The 16,787-nt window shown below is 35.6% G+C and overlaps 2 protein-coding genes across 5 annotated transcripts in view; one reads left to right on the top strand and one right to left on the bottom strand.

The window, feature by feature from the left end:
• LOC149777916 (uncharacterized) overlaps positions 1-16,177 on the top strand; it is a 57,094-nt gene extending 40,917 nt beyond the window's left edge. For all 4 annotated transcript variants that reach the window (XM_089939012.1, XM_089939013.1, XM_089939010.1 and 1 more), the window contains exons 6-9: positions 1,742-2,095; positions 2,643-3,026; positions 7,583-7,693; positions 12,060-16,177. In XM_089939012.1, coding sequence (XP_089795138.1) covers positions 1,742-2,095; positions 2,643-3,026; positions 7,583-7,693; positions 12,060-12,148 — 938 coding nt within the window. In that variant the 3' untranslated portion in view covers positions 12,149-16,177. The remainder of the gene's footprint in view (positions 1-1,741; positions 2,096-2,642; positions 3,027-7,582; positions 7,694-12,059) is intronic.
• Positions 13,260-13,947, bottom strand: LOC149777917 (uncharacterized). Its single transcript, XM_089940535.1, has 2 exons — positions 13,819-13,947; positions 13,260-13,739 (listed from the first exon to the last, which is right to left on the bottom strand). Exons 1-2 carry the CDS (start codon positions 13,945-13,947, stop codon positions 13,260-13,262), a joined length of 609 nt encoding a protein of 202 aa, XP_089796661.1.
• Positions 16,178-16,787: the final 610 nt, after the last annotated feature.

Here is a 16,787-nt window from a genome sequence, read left to right as displayed (position 1 = left end):
AGGGGTTTGGTCTAAATCAGGCTGGAGTTTGGTCTGAATCAGGCTGAGGTTTGGTCTAAATCAGGCAGGGGTTTGGTCTAAATCAGGCAGGGGTTTGGTCTAAATTAGGATGGAGTTTGGTCTAAATCATGCTGGGGTTTGGTTAAAATCAGGCAGGGGTTTGGTCTAAATCAGACTGGGGTTTGGTCTAAGTGGGTGCTCACCAGTTAATATGTACTTTTGAGAGAGTGATGTATGTAAGGTGAAGTAGTTTGCATTTAAAACATGCACAGTGGAGTGAATGTTGGCATACCTATATGCTACATTAATGTAATGTGGATGAAATTTCTTCGAATATTGTACTTTTGGAAATTTTACATGATTTAAGCACACTGCTGACTAAAATGACTGCTCCCTTGTGTTAAAAAATCAGCCTGAATTAGTCAAAAGTACACTATACATAGCAGCTATTAAAATAGGGAAAATGAATTTTGCCAGAGTAGACAATACCAGCTTCTGAAAGTGCAATGAATGAATTACCAAATATATAAAATGTAAAAAAGTTATTGGCTCTTTTTTTTGTACAATTTACCTCTGAAGTTCAGTAAGTGAAAATGACCAAGTAGAGCTAGCACTTTTTTGAAAGGTGTACATCTGAAGTAAAGCCAAGCTGTATACTCTATAACCCATAGTACACCCATCAATCATACACCAAAATAAAGGGAATTAAAGGTTCTTTGAATTATACCTAAGATATACAAGGTCTTTTTTAAATAGCCAGTATAATCAGTGAGGAAAGCCGGGGAAATTTTTTTTCTTTAAAATCCTAACCCTATGCAAAATATGAAACTGTAGAGCGCCACCTAAATCAGGCTGGGGTTTGGTCTAAATCAGGCTGGAGTTTGGTCTAAATCAGACTGGGGTTTGGTCTAAATCAGGCAGGGGTTTGGTCTAAATCAGCCTGTAAGTCAACTTGGAAGACTTCTCCAGTGTGATGTCTTGTTACCACCACCCTATTTCTCCCATAGGTTGGAAGACTCAAGGAGGCAGGAGTGTCTGATATCTTCCCTTGCAAGTTTTATCTTGCTCACCGCCTGTCTAGTCCAAGTAAGCTCTTACTGCGTAGTGTAATGCAAGGTAACTCTTGGTGCCATTTTTAAAAAAATAATGCAATGAAAGATGCTTTCTGGTAGTCTTGCTCCACTTTCTCATTGTACATATTTATTCATGGTACATGAGAGTAAGACTGCTTTGGATGAGTCCAATAAATTTTCAGACTAACCTTCAGTTAGCAATAGAACATCCTACTGTCAAGAATGGTAAGTTCACTTGATTGCTCATCTTAGGCCATACGACTCCCACTGGGCTGGCAATTTACAATAGAGTAATAGAAGGTACTGTACTAGTGCTATTCAAATGTATCTTTTTGTGAGGTAAAATGAATTTCAATTACGTAGTACTGACTGATGGTATTGCACAATTCCCTCCTTCCTCTCCTGCTGTGATGTTTTTCAGTTTCAGTCCCAGGAGAACTATATTCTAATTGTAAGGTGTGAGACTGAAGTAATGTTATCTTTGATTATAGGCCTCCAATTGCTAATTGGATAAATGAATGATGTCCTTTGACATGGGAGATAAAAGATATAGTAATGCATTAATAGCCGTTGGGCATTACACAGGCATTACACAATTGAAATCTGTTTTACACACGACAAAAAAGCTATATTTCAAAGAGTTTTTAATGATTCAGATTATGTTTCAGAACCAGTACCAAATATGGCCTACTATACCCTGAAGCTGGAGCTGTTAAAAGATGGAAACACAGTGCATGACACGGAGACGAAAACTAGAGGTTACTTTGACAGAGGTCGTATAGTTTTTCATTATGACATGAGATCAGAAAGTCTGAAGTCAGAACGTGGAAGTGTTATTGTATATCTTCGACCACTCAGCAAGTGTACAAAAGAGACGCTAGCATTTTTCTGTCAGCATGGCGGGATGAAAAACTTTGTGCTAGATTTATTAAAGAAAAAGGACATATTTGAATCTCTTCCTGAGGGTGAAATTACCATATCCATAAAAGTCCATTGTTATGACAAAAACTCGATGCCTGAAGGTATTGCCAATACTAAAAATATGTCTATAGTCATGAATTTAACATTAGAACATTGGTGGGATTAGACCTCTGACATTGGTCTCATATATCAGTACAGGTGACAAAGCTGAGAAAATTATTTTTGAAAATCATTACTGCAAATATAATGTGCAGTAACTTAAATTTATTTTTGTTTCTTTTACGCCTTTTCATATTGATCATTTTATGCATCAATCATCATGGACAAATTAAGATTAAACATTCAGCATTGGTTATAATTAGGTTCGAGTATATTGTTGCTTTGATGCCTTTTAACTAATCATGGCAAATAAAGAGAACTGTTGGTTTTAATGTTAAAAGTGTTGTTCAGCATTTTTGTCTTCATTCAACTAATGAATTGTCTTTTGTCACTTTGAAGATGTTCCATAATCCATGTATTTCTGAATTAACTTGTATGAAACTTCTTAACCCCTTTGTATACAAACATGATCAAATTAAATTCTAGAAATCATTTCTTTTTTAACTTTTATATGAAATAATATATTTTCATCGTGTGATTTATATTTAGTTGCAGATGGACAGCACATTGATGTTACACCGAGTGTTGAAAAAGATCTTCTGAGGCTGCCTGATAGTTTCACGGACACAGATGACCCACAAGTGATTAGACAAAATCTGTTACTTCAGTATGGTTACTTACTGGAAGAAATTGAGCCACTGCAATTCCAGGACACGTTTGTAGCCGAAGGAATCTGGGACAGAAGTTTTTTCAAAAACCTCAAAACAATTAATAGAAGAAGAGCAAGGGCAGCTGACTTCCTCAGTAACGTTTTGGAAAAAGGCAACGCAGCACTTGCAGCTCTTGTGCTTGCTTTAAAGAACAGTGGAAGTGATGATCTAGCTAACAGTCTTTGTGTTATCCCGGAGAGTTCAGCACAATTTAGCATTGAAGGTCATAATGATTCTAAATTTTTAATATACATGTAAACACAGAAATATTTTTATATGGGAGTCAAAGTAGAAACATTTTATTTTAGGTTGATTTTCTCATTTTCTGCTAGTTTGATTTAGGATATCCATTTAGTAAATTCTGTTTCCATCCCAAATGGAATTTGGCATTCTCTTATACATAGTCAGGAGACGTGGCACAGAGGATAATTAGGGGCTGTAGAAGATAATGTTTACAGTCCCAGCTTCAAAGCCAATGAATCAAATCTCATGGAACATATTTGTCTGATACAAGAGTTATAAATATTAAATTTTTTTTGTGTACAAGACTACATGTCAAAAAAGCATCATGACATGGTATTGGTTATGATGGATTCCAGTCCTGGATGCCTACTTCCAGTCTTGCACAGTTGGTGATATACACGGAAAATGCATAACTGCGCTCCAACATGGATTGACTACTAGTCTTTGTTCAGTCTCAGACACAATCTGTTTTGCCTGTTCTGAAAGTGCACCACTTGCAGAAGACTCTTCTTGCACACTTTGTTTGCAAAGATCACACTCAATAGCACAGTCTTGTTTCCTTAAGACAGCAATATCAAGAGAAGTCTGAGTCTTCTGTGCATTGATCTATCTAAAACTACACATAATGTCATCTCTTGCCCAAATACCAAACCTGGTACACTCAGAAACCAGATTTAGTTCCACCTTTTAGCATACAGATTCTCCTTATACATGAGCAGAAAAATGTTTTGTATTCTCTAATTCTCAAATAACCTTTCTCTGCCCCTCTTCATAGTAAATTTCATGAAATCTGGTTCTCCCATCTTTAGACCTGCATCCTTGGATAGAGACATGTTTGAGACGAGGTTTATAGCCCCATCTCGGGACAATTAATGGATGAAGCCACACTTTCATCGCATAAATTACAGCCATAATCAGATAATTATTTATATTCAAACATCTCCAAAAATTTCTTCATATTTTCAAATTACTTTTCCATCCTGAAATTTTCAACCCAGATAATAACATTCATCATTCCACTTTCACTTTGTTTGCAAGCGAACAACTTGTGTTACTCTCACTTTACCCACATTTCTGTTTTCCAGTTGCTAATCCTAGTCCATACTTCATTCATACTGAAGCTGCTTCATACATGTTAGGAGACTAGAGTCAGTACCTTGTTTGGTTAGGGAAATTCACCTCCATCTTCCTTGTACATATTCATCTGATGTATTATAAATTGGGTAATGAATAGACGAAAGTAATCAATGTGTAACTCCATTGGTCACAGACCATAAGAGCTTATGGGATGGCTTACTGTCCATCGTCCATCATCCAACATATGTCCATCTAATAGCACATGTAATCACTGCTCCCTAAACTACTTGGAGGATTGCATATGCAGTCATCTCGGGGTCTAGTTGGTCTGAATGAAAATGGTGCTGCTCAAACATCCAGTAAAGCTGTCGTAGCAGCCGGCTTAACAATCTTGTTATTGCTTTTTCTCCTGAATGGATGGTTATATCAACATGTCGGTTTTCACTAAAAGCTTTCTTACATAGTCCTAAAAGATAATATCTTGATTTGAAAACAATGTTAGTGCTATGTCTTCAGAACAGAAAGTCATATAGACTGGTGGTTTTCTCCAGAAGACTTGCTAAGTCTTATTTATCCGAAATGTAAATGGGGCCAAACATCCAATATGGAAGGTACAGTGGCATCTTGAATATGTTATTCCTGCTTCTCCTAAATGATTATATTGGCATGGGGTTTTCACAGAAAGACTTCTTACAATGTCTTGCTAGTCATAAATGGAAATCTGACATAAGTATGGCCACCATGGCAGCCATCTTGAAATTCTAATGTTGTTTGCTACACCCTCTGAATAGGTAATCATGTTCTGTCAATTTATGGTTCAAAAGGTTGACGGTCAAGGCCGCTTTGAGAGAAAGTAGAAATATGTTTTCTGAAGAATATCTTTAGTTTTCTTCCATCAACACTTACCATACTTTGAGGATGGCTTGCACTTGGATTAAGGAAACCCAATTGTTATTGGTGTCAAAGGTCAAGGTCCCTCACTTGAAGAAGAAAATTTGGAGTTCGCTATCTGTGTTGACCAGTGCTTGTGGATGGCTCGCAAATATGAACATAGAAGAATGATGTCAGGTTAGGGCTTTAATGTTCAAAGGTCAAGAACACTGTGATCGAAATATAAAGATAGTTTCTGCATAATAACATTTATATGTAAAATATTTGGACCAAACATTGCTGAGAGCCTGCACTAGGGTATGGAATGAGCCTCTTGACTTTAAAAGGACCAAGGTTAAGATCACTGCAACTGAATGGAGATAAGGGGTATCTGCACAAAAATTAATGTTACCACCATAGGGGATTATTAATCATGGGGCAGGCATATAATCTGTCATTCATGGTACTCTTTTTTTGAAGGTAACATGGTCTTCTTCGGTATTGCCTTCCTAATTAAATGTGGGCTCTGGAGCAGTACTTTTGGTCATGAAACAAGATATATAACAATACTTTATACAATACATACCATGATAGGAGTCAGTGCAATACATGTTGTGATACAGGAGTGATCATACAGTACCTATCATGATATAGACTTCTACCTCGATCATACATTTTTGCGTATAATGTCTGTTCTTGTGTTGATATTGTAAGCTTATAGCAATATTACATATATTCCATGAATCTAACATTTGTCTGATAATGCATATGGCATTGCTACTAACATGTGGTTTTGAAACCTGAACTCTGAACTATTTCCAGACAGCTGACGGATTTCAAAACTGGTCAGCAGTTATCCAATCTTTACAGATGCAACTCACTATTACTTTATTTCATCCATCATTCATCTTTAATTTATCAGTTTTCTTATTTAGTCATTTATTATTTTGATCTTGACAATTTGTTTCCTCCACTTCTCAAACAGCTAAATCTATCAATTATTTTCCTCTTTTGACCTACTAGTTATTGTCCAAAAACAATACATTCATTCCCACTATTCACTCTATCATCAGAATGAATACTCTATCGATACAGTGAATACTCTGTCAATACAATGAATGCTCTATCAATACAATATATAATCTATCAATACAATGAATACTCTATCAACAGAATGAATACTCTATCAATACAATGAATACTCTATCAATACAATGAATGCTCTATCACTACAATGTATAATCTATCAATACAATGTATAATCTATCAGAATGAATCTATCAGCATGATGAATATTACATCAATACACTGAACACTATCAATAGAATGAATATAATATCAATACAGTGAATATGCTATGAACGGAATGAATACCCAATCAATACATTAATTACTCTTTCAACAGAATGAATACTTTTTCAATACAATGAATACTCTATCAACAGAATGAATATTTAAATACAATGAATACTCTATCAACAGAATGAATATTTAAATACAATGAATACTCTATCAACAGAATGAATATTTAAATACAATGAATTCTCTATCAAGAAGATTTGGATTTTAAGGCAGATACAGATGAATATAAGATGTCTTCTGCCCATTTCACTTAAGAGCATTCGGGATTGTAAGTTTTTTGTATTGGCATCATATGTATAAGTTATTGTTATACCTTAATTGGTAAGAAAAAATAGAAATTTTCAGTGTATGATTTTCGGATCATTTTACATAAACATGTCAAAAAAAGGATTCTGGTGTTTTGTCACTGAAATTGCTGTTTTTTGTGTTGTGTAGAGGAACCAGTATGATAACTAAAATCTAGTAGATGGATAATAATAAGCAAAAGAATTGAGCTGAAATCTTTAATGGTTCTAGTTTGGAAATATAAAACTCTGAATTTTCCACCCATCTTATATATATCATGGTACATAACCTTAAAGAGCTACAAAAATGATGTCTTGTGACCATTACAATACCAAATATGTCTTGTGACCATTACAATACCAAATATGTATTGTGACCATTACAATACCAAATATGTCTTGTGACCATTACAATACCAAATATGTCTTGTGACCATTACAATACCAAATATGTCTTGTGACCATTACAATACCAAATATGTATTGAGACACTCCTGCAGTAGTACATTTATTGATGCAGAAATATCAAGATGGTGATATATTATAATAATCCCTGTAGTTACAAACCAGTAGAGCATGCATCATTACATGGATGACGTGTTTTTGATACCAATCCATGTTTGCAAGGGGAAACTACTCTTGTCTAACTGCCTTTTTAAAAGAAGACTTACGAGCGCCACTGTTGCTAATCTAATCAAATACAGTTTTAGTGCCTTTTTGGGGGTGGGGGTGGTGAGATGCCTAAATCTGTGAGATAATGGACATGCCCAATGATAGTATGATCTGGTTATATTTTATCATTAAAAAATTTGTGTATTTAGTAAAATAGAAATCATCAGTTATGATTTATTTTCAGATATGTTTAGTAAATACAAAGTTGAACATTTATGAAAGAACATTTTAAAGTCTGCATCACTTTAATAGACTTTATTGTTTATTATAGGTCCACTAGATGGCTCGATTGAAGTTGTTACAGAGGAATTGACCACTGATGATCAAGACCATACGGTTTGGTCATGCCGCTTGAATGTTGCAGTCAGAAAGAATAAAGATGGTAATATAAACCTTTCTGTTTATTACTTTTCAACAAGAGTGATTGCTTGAGAGTAAGCACATAAAATGAGACAGGAATGTTATTTCCCTTTAATCGGAATTGTATGCAGGTGATTTAATTTATGACGGGTTTTTATTATGATATAAGTACGCTTTTCATCTTAGCAGTGTTCATTCCAGAAATGGAAATGTGTGTTCCATTGGCCTCTGCAAGAAAAACAAATAGAGTAATAAAAAAAAAGAATTTGTAAAAATTTGTTATGCTTTCCTCTTTATGCATGAAAATGCAAACATACTACCACAGGTACTTGCATTGTAGTTTTAAGTTTTCTTCTGAAATAAATATTTACTTGTCCAACTCTTGTCCTACCTTATGTACTTTGCATCCGTCTTTGTCGAGTCCTGTCATTTTGGTGGAGCTCGAATCAGATTTTGATTTTAGCTTTATCTTCTGTATGACTGTAAATTTTCACTTTTGGCAATAATTTACAAAGATAATTTCTAAGCAGCAAAATGACTATTGTATCTTTCATTAGATTTTAATTAATTGAAGTGCAGATTGAGTAACAATCGATTAATGGTTATTCATATACACTTTTTAATACATTGTGGCTGCAGAGTCATGTAACTTGATGTACTCGGAGCATTACAATAAATACTATACCGTTCTGAGAAAAAGAAACGAAGCATTGTAATCTGGCCATACCACTGTTGGCCATTTTCTTATCATGGAATATATGTAGAATAGTTGATCTCTGCAACATGTGCTCCAGCATAAAGTGTATCCAGATTTGTCTTCGAAAAAAACCAACCCTTTTTGTATTAAAATTATCAGATATTGTATTGCTACCTGTACTTAAAGAAATTTTCTAATCTGCACATACTTAAATCAGTGTTTCCTGATGGTGTTTGTTTGATGGTGTTTGTTTAGCTAAGTGCTGTTGTTCATGTGTATATAAAGGTATATGTACAATATGTTAGTACATGTTGTAAACATTCTGAAACTTAGTTTTGGTTGCAGGAATTCAACACCTGATATTATTACTTTGCTGTCTTTTTTTATGGTGCTAGTTCCCAAGTCTAAGACAAATGCTCTCTCAAGTTAATAATTAGAGTCTTGAACAAGTGAAAGATAGTCCTACTCTGATGCCTTCAGCACTTCTGCCATGCACAATATCCTCTCTTTTCTTTCTATGTTTCTCACTTTTCAAACATCTCTGGGTACCATATATACCCACAAAAGTGCAAATTGCACAGACCCAAATCTGCCAATGCATAATGTGCCATCAGATCTGGTTCTGTGTAGATTGTTAGGAGTAATCCATAGAACAAACGATATAGACACTAATCTGTAGGTGCATTATGATACTGCAGATCAGGATCTTGGTTGTTTTTAATTTGACTCGACTTATAAGTGAATTTATAAGGTACTCGATAAGCTGTGTTATTTAAAGTGGTTTTAGCTCTACCTGTCATTGACCAGAAGAATTGAATGGATGTTCTGATGTCCATGTGTCATGTGTTTGTTGTCACAAGTTTACTTTTGCTGCTGGGGCCCCGAGTGTTCTAAAACATTCTCCATTAGGGATCACTGCCATCTCACCTCTGTCTGCGTGGGTTCGAGTCTCAGATTCGGCCAATGTGGGTATGTGAGAAAGCTTGCCAGTAGCTTCTTGTGGGTCGGTGGTTCTTTACGGGGGTTTTCTCAGGTTCTTCCTCCACCATTAATACTGGCTGCCATGTATAGCCTATCGTGTGCTGAAAAATGGCGTAAAACACTACAACAACAACTATTGCTGCGTCTCCTAAACCGCAATGAGGACTGCAAAGAAAATTGACTCACACAATCATCCCATTGTCGAGCTGATCCGTAAAAAATAATGGTGACTCTGGGACGTACAAAATGGCTAGCACGGTAGCCATGATGGAGGGTCTGGTTATCACTACTCCTGAACAGAAAGTCATATTGACATGGGCAATTCACTAGATGACTTCTTATGATATTTATTTGATTTTATTTGAAAATGGTACTGACCTGATGTCCAATATGGCCCCCACAGTGGTTATCTTCAAAATCATATTATCACTAATCCTTCTGAATGGATGGCCATATCAACATGGGGTTTTCACAGAATGACTTATTATATTGTCTGGTTGGTCCTAAATGAAACTAGTGCTGTTTGTCATCCAACATGGCCATTATAGTGATGATTTTGAAAACCTTGCTATTGCTACTCCTGTATGGATGGTCATATCAACATGGGTTGTCACTGAAAACTTAACAGGTGTCTAGTTGGATCTAAATGAATAATGGTGGTGGTCTGATATTGTATGAAATGACCTCTATAGCAGCCATCTTACAAGTCTTTTTATTGCTATTGTTCCTGAATGAAGGTAATGTTGCCAGGGGGTATTTGCCATAAGACCTTTTATGAAGTCTAGATGTTCCTAAATAAAAATGACACTGCTTGCACATCCACTCTGATTGCCACAATAGCTTGCTTTGAAACCTAGTTATTGACAGCATGGTCATATCACAATGCAATTTTTACTCAGTGACTTCTTATAATGTCTGGTTGGTCCTGTAAGAATATTGTGCTACTCAAACATCCAGTATGGGCACCACAGTGGACATCTTGTAAATTGTATCCCTACTCTTGAATGAATGTCATCTAAACATGTTGTGTCACTGAAAGACTTGTATGATGTCTGTTTGGTACAAAAATGCAAATGGTGCCAGTCTGAAATCCAATATGGCTCTCACAATGTCCACTTTGACAATCTTTTCATGACCACTTCACCAGGATGGTTGGTCATAACGTTAGTGTGGATTCACCAAAAGATTTCTTTAGGTGTCTTGTTTTTCACAAATGGAAATAATACCAATCTGGTTTCCAATATGGCCAACATGGTAGCCATCTTGAAATTCTAAATGCTGTTACTCTTCCAAGACAGAAAGTGATATCAATATAATGTTTCCAAAAATAAGATGAAAAGCCCCAGGACTTCTCATCATACTCCCTTCCCTCCCAGGCAATAACCCCTGAGAATTTACCTCCTTGGACAATAAACCCCTGGACAAATGCTCTCTGGACTCGGTGGTCATCATCTAATTTCTGCCATTTCTGTGGTGCAGATACTATTGTTTAGAATTGTCACTGCACAATGCATTGATCATTTATCAACAACAATGTAAATATTAAACCACATTGTTTGGTATAATTCTGGATTATTCATTGATTTGGTGGACATGACTGTTTCTGATGGGCCCCTACTAGCCTGAGCCAGATACCCTGTACCTTTTGTTATCATCAGTAATTAAATCAGTGCTTTGGGTCACTACACCATTGTAGTTCCATGTGCACAAAGGCTTTTGACAATAGTCACACTGAGGGCTGGCATAGGCATGTCCCAAGTAACATGGGTTGCTGTCATCCTAATATCTGGAAATTTTTATTCATCACACAGAAAGAATAGTACAAGAAGTCATCATGCAGATGCTTTCTGGGTACTACTGACCCCCCAGTAAAGCAATGTGCTGATTGCAGTGCACTGCATATATATATATATATATATATATATATATATATATATATATATATATATATATATATATAATAATAATAATAATAATAAGCTTATGTATGAAGCTGTTTGAAGACCTTTTACCAGTAGCTTTTAAACATGTCATATTGAATATCAGCACTGAACCTAAATATTTTACCTTTTCCTGTTTAGATGTATTTGAAATAGCTTGTATATCAGCTGATACGAGTTTTGATGTGTTGTTTTAGTCCTAGGTATTATTGTCATGGGGGCTTTTGTCCCAAAGGGAGGGTATTTTCTGAGGAGGTTATTGTCTGGGACATTTTTGTCCAGGGTGTTTTGTCCAAAATCCCAGGTTTCCACTAGAAGACTTCTTAGGATGTCTTGTTGGTCCAGAATCATATATTTTTGGTCCTAAATGAAAATGGCTAGTGGTTAATCTGTGAGTTGACAGGTGCTATTCCTTCAGTTGAAATATCTTCACACACTCTCAGCCCTACACTTGCATCATGTTTTCATATGTGTCAACCTTGATGGATTTTACCAAGAAAGCTGACAAGGAGATTTTGGTTTGGGAAACATATAAATCATTTTCATGATGCAGTTTTGTGGTCATGCTATTGCAGGATTTTATAAAGGAGTCTGTTTTTATTCTAAGAAATTAAGGAGAGTTTGAGAGCTTTTCTGTATCCCATGGCTGGTCAAAAGACTCTAGTCAAATTTAATTAAACTTCATTAATTCACTTTGCCCTTTTTATCAGAGTGATTATTGTCTTGATTGTTCAGATTAGTCAGTTTCCATCATTTGATTTATTTTTCAGTTAGTATCGATGACAAACCTGTTGTTGTAGAAGGAGGAGCTGAACAGGAGGACGAGAAAGTGGAGCAACCTTCAGCAACTTCCACCTAGCCTGAAGAAAGGCCATTTGAAAGAGTCAAAAGGAAAGGGAACATCTTTAGGAGAAAGTGAATTTAGTGTCTTGATGCTTGATGTAAAAAGTAAAAAAGGCTTAGATGAAATGGGGGGGGGGGTTCCTAGAAATAAAAAATTGGAGATATGTGTGCGCAAGGGATTTGCACCTTAATCTGAAAGGAATGGGGATATGTATTTAAATACAGCAGGAATTTAATGAATATATAAAGGTAGGGCTTAAAAATATGGTTAATTTTAGCATATTCAGTTGAAGTTTCAGTGCAGAGTTATTAGAAATTAGCTAACATTCCACGATTGCACACTAAAATGGATGACAGGCAAATCTGCTTATTTCAACTGCCTTTCCAACTGCACAATTTATTGGAGTCATCTGAGGTTGGAGACGATCATCCATTCTTTCACTTGACTATGTATTGAATGGTATGATTTGAGTGTTGAGGAGAAAGACTAAATTATAGTTGGTAGATATTGATCAATGTCCTAAGTTTCTTCACTAATTCTAAGCATTTTTGACTGCGTTTAAAAGGATTCCAGTGTTTGATGGCTTGAGACAAGAGTTTGTTTGTGTAAGTAAACATTCTTATAACTTGACTAGACTTTCATATAGAATAGTACGTTTTAATAACTTTTTGAACTTGATAAAATAATATATACAGGGCAAGTAGAAGAGTTTTTCCAAAAGTCTTTATGATGTCAGGTTTGTCCTAAATGAAATTGGTGCTAATCTGATGTCCAATATGGCTGCCACGGTGGCAGTTTTAAAATCTTCTTATCACTACTACCTTTGAGTATATAGACATATCAAGATGGGATTGTCACTTAAAGACTTGTTATGATGTCTAGTTGGGCCTAAATTAAAATGGTGCTGATCTGGGTTCCAATATTCCTACAATGGTAGCCATTTTGAAAACCATGTTATTGTTATTCCTCCTGAAGGAATGGAAATAGTGTCATGGAGTTTGCACCAGAAGACTTATTATAAACGTCGAGTTGGTCTTAATGGAAATAGGTGCAAGTTGCACATCCAATATGGCCACCTGGCCATCTTGAAAATCTTGTTATTGTGACTCCTCCTGAATCAGTGATATCAAAATGGGGATTTTACTAAATGACTTTTTATGAGGTCTTGTTGGCCCCGAAATGAAAATAGCACTCCAATATGGGCACCTGAATGGCCATCTTGAAAATAGCACTCCAATATGGCCACCTGAATGGCCATCTTGAAAATAGCACTCCAATATGGGCACCACAATGGCCATCTTGAAAATAGCACTCCAATATGGCCACCTGAATGGCCATCTTGAAAATAGCACTCCAATATGGTCACCTGAATGGCCATCTTGAAAATAGCACTCCAATATGGCCACCTGAATGGCCATCTTGAAAATAGCACTCCAATATGGGCACCTGAATGGCCATCTTGAAAATAGCACTCCAATATGGGCACCTGAATGGCCATCTTAAAAATAGCGCTCCAATATGGCCACCTGAATGGCCATCTTGAAAATAGCACTCCAATATGGGCACCACAATGGCCATCTTGAAAATAGCACTCCAATATGGCCACCTGAATGGCCATCTTGAAAATAGCACTCAATATGGGCACCACAATGGCCATCTTGAAAATAGCACTCCAATATGGTCACCTGAATGGCCATCTTGAAAATAGCACTCCAATATGGCCACCTGAATGGCCATCTTGAAAATAGCACTCCAATATGGGCACCACAATGGCCATCTTGAAAATCTAGCATTACTCCTGAATGAAAGGTCATGTCAGCATTGACTTTCCACTGAAAGACTTCATAGGATGTATAGTGGGTCCTGGACTAAAATGGTCCCAATCTAACTTCCAATATGGCTGCCACACTGACCATCTTGAAAATATCACTATGGCTACTGATATATGGCTGGTCATATTAGTATTGTGCTTTTGCCTAAAGACTTACTATGATGCCTAGTTGATCCTAAATGGACATGGGGGGCAATCTGATATCCATTATGGCAGCCATCTTGAAAACCTTGTTACTGTTGTTACTTTTCCAAAATAGGTTATTTCAAAATGACATTTCCACCAGAATACTTATGTCATATTGGTCTTTAATGAAAATGGTGCATTTATGACACCCACAGCAGCTGATTTGAAAATAGTGTTACTGCTGAAGAATATCAGAGATGGCTTCAACACTCTGCAGTTCAAAAGAAGAATGAGCTTGTCTTGAATTCATGTAAATCCTTTCAGCCCTTAGAGTGTTATTCTTGTTGAATAACTCTTGTGTATTTTTTATTTATTTGTTATTTGCAAGGATGTTCCATTTTGCATTACTTATTGAATTTATTAATGTTGTAATTACCTTCCTTTTCAAATCATAGAAATTTTGTCAGAACAACTGGGAACCAACAAGTGTTGTGGTGGGGCATCTTCTTTTACATGATACTTGGAGTACATTTTGCAATTAATTATTTTTGAACACTATTTGTAAGACTATCCAACTCATATTTCTCGGCATCTGTAAAACCTACACCTCTAACCCTGAAATACTTGTTATTGATCTCGGGTAATGTATCTACCTTTCATTCCTTCACACACGAAATAACTAAAGGACTTTTTTCCCTACATGATGCACAAAAAAAGTCCTGAACAAGAGCAGTCTGTTAATGCACAAATGACATGCAGGCTGCTCATTTTAAGCTCCAGTGTGGATTTTCTTATAAGTGCTTTAGGAGAGTTTGAGAACTTCCTGATTGTGAATTTAGTTCGTCTTGAATCAGCTTAATGTGAATTAAAGTGGTAGGCTTAGATGAAACAGCCTTTTTTGGGATAGGGATTGCCTCTTCTGTTAAAAAATGTGACTAATTTCCTAAATACAGGAAAGATTTTATGAACATGCAATGGATGGGTTTGATAATATCATAGCCTATGTTAGCATATTTAATTGATTTTCACTGTAGTTTTTATCAATTTGCGAATAAAATCATTTTAAAACTTGATCCTACTTTCATATAGAATTTGAGGTTCTGAAAGTATTTTTTGTTGACTCCTATTTCATGTATTAAAGTTGTATTTTAAGGGCAAGTAGTATTTGTTCCCACCCCCACTCCCAAGCATGGGAGACATATTGATTTTATATTGTTCATCTGTCACCCACCCCCAGCCCCCAAGCATGGGAGACATATTGATTTTATATTGTTCATCTGTTACACATTCTTGTAAATAACATGGCTCAGAAACTGTTGGGCCAAAACAAACCCAATTCGATATTTAGATACCATCAATGCATCAATAGACCTGAATTGGCTCCAGTGATTGTGACCTTATTTCTAAATTTTTTACAGATTTGTATTTTTACAAACTTATGTTTAAGCTATTTAAGCAGCAATTAGGTTAAGTAGGCATATTTGTATGTATATGTAGACAATCTGATTAAATTATTTTTGTGAGTTTTCCTGTTTTTTTTAAATATAGATTTTGATTTCCTTGAACTTGTTCCATTTTGTTTCACAAACAATACTTTTCAATCACTTTTAGGGAAGAAGTAACTTGGCATGGACAAAAGAAAGTTGCATTGCTAGATAGATGAGCTGATGTTCACAGTACAATTTAGTTGATATGTAATCAATTTTCTTTTTGAGGTTTTTACTACATCTATCTTGAGATGATGTTGAAACTTGACGCCAGAATTTTTTTTTTTTATATTTGAATATGTGCATGCCATAATGTCATCATAACAATTTATGTGTGTGCAACTTGTCCAACAACATTTAATTAATTGTCCAGAAACTTGGTATATGTGATGGACATGGAGCTGAACATATTTTGTCAGAATAATTAACATCATTTAATTGCTTTGTCATCAATAATATCTTCAGTTGGTATTATACATGTAAGCTTAGGTATATGTTCATTATAAACTCTCATCTCTTCGATATTTAATACAGTCCTTTTCATTATATGTGTTTAAGGTTTTGTTAATCCACATAATAAAAATCAACTATTGGTAAAAGGCTTGGCATTTTGTGTTTATTTGCATGAAATTTATGGAGTTATTTAATGTTTTGTGATAATAAAATTTACATAGTTCCAACTTGACTTTGATAACAAGTAGTTTGGACTTAATAGCAGCACTGTGGTAGCCATTTTTATTTTGTTGTACCGGTTGTAGACCAAGAAAGCTTGTGAGAATGTCTTTGTCCAGCATGTAGTTGGTCCTAAATGAAATTGTTAAACTGACATCTAACTGGCCATCTTGAAAATCTTCTTGTTGCTACTTCATCTATATGGCTTGTCGTATCAACATGGGGTTTCTACCAGAAGACATCTTATGATGTCTGCTTGTTCCTAATTGAAAATTGTACAGGGCAGGTGTCTGGTATGGCTGTCACAGATGCCATCTTGAAAATCTCCTGAATTAAAAGTGATATTGCCATGCGATTTTCAGCAGAAGACTTCTTATGTCTGTTTGGTGCTTGATGAAATTGGTGCTGCTAGCACATCCAGTGTGGCCAATACAGTGGCCTGCATGAAAGTATTCTTATTGCTGATGATCTTGTCAGTATAGGGTTATACTAAACAGTTTCTTAAAATGTCTAGTTGGTCCTAAAGAAGAATCATGCT

This window comes from Sinohyriopsis cumingii, chromosome 17, assembly GCF_028554795.1.
Source record: "Sinohyriopsis cumingii isolate HCF-2022 chromosome 17, ASM2855479v2, whole genome shotgun sequence".
Taxonomy (NCBI): domain Eukaryota; kingdom Metazoa; phylum Mollusca; class Bivalvia; order Unionida; family Unionidae; genus Sinohyriopsis; species Sinohyriopsis cumingii.
Note: the sequence above shows the minus strand (reverse complement) of the source record. Positions and strands in the feature narration are given on the sequence as shown.